This window comes from Malus domestica, chromosome 16, assembly GCF_042453785.1.
Source record: "Malus domestica chromosome 16, GDT2T_hap1".
NCBI classification, from domain to species: Eukaryota; Viridiplantae; Streptophyta; class Magnoliopsida; order Rosales; family Rosaceae; genus Malus; species Malus domestica.
In genome coordinates, this window is record NC_091676.1 from 5,157,721 (window position 1) to 5,159,675 (window position 1,955).

Genomic DNA, 1,955 nt, shown 5'->3' on the forward strand with positions numbered 1-1,955 from the left:
TTATTTTACACTTTAAATTTTTTATAATTTAAAAAAAAAATTCACCCGTCAAAAGTATAGAATAAAATTTTTAAAATGCTGATAATACTTTCTTAAAATTTAGAGAAATTTGTGTTCTTAAAAGGGCAAATTTACCCTTCAGCAAGGTTTAGTCCAACTGCGTAAAGTATTTAATGCAAGGACAAAATGGGTACACTACAAGAAATAAACATATTGAGAACGACAGGGTGTTAAAATAATTTCTTGAATTTTAAATCACTTTTTCCCTTCTACAAGTTAATCTCCTAATAGGTGGCAGAGAACGCTTGGTATTTTTACAGAAGAAGAGGGACCAAAATGAAAATTAAAAATTCTCTCCATTTTCCCTACTTGTCCCTCTTTTAACACCTTCAGAAACATCTTTTTTTGCCTCCAAACTCCCCTAATATATAATTCCATTGCATTTTTAACCCACCACCGGTCCACTCCATGCGCCAATCAGTGAACTACATAAACAGTTCAGATTGCACCAAGGTATAGTAGTTGGCGGCTTCGTCTTCAAGCTCCCACAACCCATCACCAAATGAAAACCCATCCAGACCATCGAATTTAAACCCATCACCATCCACTTCATCGGACCCGTCAGCCTCCCTCTGCGGAATCCCAAGCTCATCGTCAGAAGCTTCTAGAAGATGTCTCATAACCCTCTCGCATTCATCCTCCTTCAAAAAACACGCATTGGAAGAAGTAGGAGTGGAAGAGCCAGAGGAAGACGAGGCATAGCCTTCTAGAGCCGACTCGGCGGCTAGGGTTTCGGAGCTGGGGAATGCGTTGAGAGGTTCAGGTGAGATTTCTTGCTGCAGGGTTGTGATTAAAGAGGACAAATCTTCCGGAGGTTCTACTTCTTCGTCGAGGAGAGAAAGTATGTCGGTGTAGGGTTTCTGACGCTTGAGATCTACAGAATCCTCAGCTAGGGTGAGGGTTTCGTCCCTTTGGCGTTTAGAGGGAGCTTGACGAACACTGTCGTCAACGAGGGTTAGGGTTTCTTCCCTTTGCTGTTTTGCCGGAGTTTGATCGGCGATGGCCATTTGCAGAGAGAAAGTAGAGAGCAAGAAAATAGCTTGCAAGAGAGAGGAAGACGCTAGGGGGAATAAAAGGGTTTTGATGAGAGAGAGAAGGGGATGGGAGGTCTTTATATAGAGCGAGAGAGAGATGGAGGAAAGGTAAGGGTCGGGTCAAAAGGGCTGGAAAAATGAGTGAAACATGGAAGCTGAGGAATATTTTAATGATTTTTTTGGTGTTGTGTTGGAGGGAAAAGATGCTTGGGAAACCATAAGTTAATTAAAAAATAATTTATCTAAAAATAATAATATTAAATGGTAAAGGTGTTGTATAGAGGGGAGATATGAATGCATCGGACCGTTGGATTGGCTTTTGGTGTTGTCGAGGAACACGAGCGGTTGGTAATTGAGGAGGAAGATATCTCGAGGTCCCAAATGAAAGTGACAAAGGCAGTTAGGATAGAGGGAGAGAGAGAGAGAGAGAGTAATTGGTAATGTCAGTGGTCAGTGGTATCTGGAGGGGGTAGAATTCTAATTTATTTTTTAAAGAACGGTCGGCAAGTTACGATTATATATATTTTTTGGATTCTTAAAGGTTATAGAAAATTTCACTTAATGCGCAGTCATATTCATCAGTTCGGAACATTGAACATGAAATTTTTTATATTTTTTTGTTTATAAGTCATAGAGTCCATACTCTTATCACTAGATTACTTGCTGGGGTTAAATGAGAGTATTGTTAAGCATATTAAATTTGTAAATTAAATAATGAATCATATCAAATAAAAAAATTAAATCCGTCATTAACGCTTAAGTAACAAAATCAGCATATTTTTATGTCTTTTTTAATTAAAAAAATTTAATTTACACATTTAGCTCATAACATTTTTCTTTGGATAGTACTCACCCTTTAAT

General features: G+C 38.2%; 1 protein-coding gene across 1 annotated transcript; it reads right to left on the minus strand.

Moving 5' to 3' along the window:
- Window positions 1–228: 228 nt before the first annotated feature.
- On the minus strand, window positions 229–1,629 carry LOC103402910 (uncharacterized). The gene has a single exon (XM_008341695.4). It carries the CDS (start codon window positions 1,065–1,067, stop codon window positions 486–488), a length of 582 nt encoding a protein of 193 aa, XP_008339917.3. The 5' UTR covers window positions 1,068–1,629; the 3' UTR covers window positions 229–485.
- Window positions 1,630–1,955: the final 326 nt, after the last annotated feature.

What these genes read in the sequence shown, in the direction of transcription:
- LOC103402910 (XM_008341695.4), bottom strand. Translation starts at nt 1,067, where the DNA reads ATGGCCATCGCCGATCAAACTCCGGCAAAACAGCAAAGGGAAGAAACC.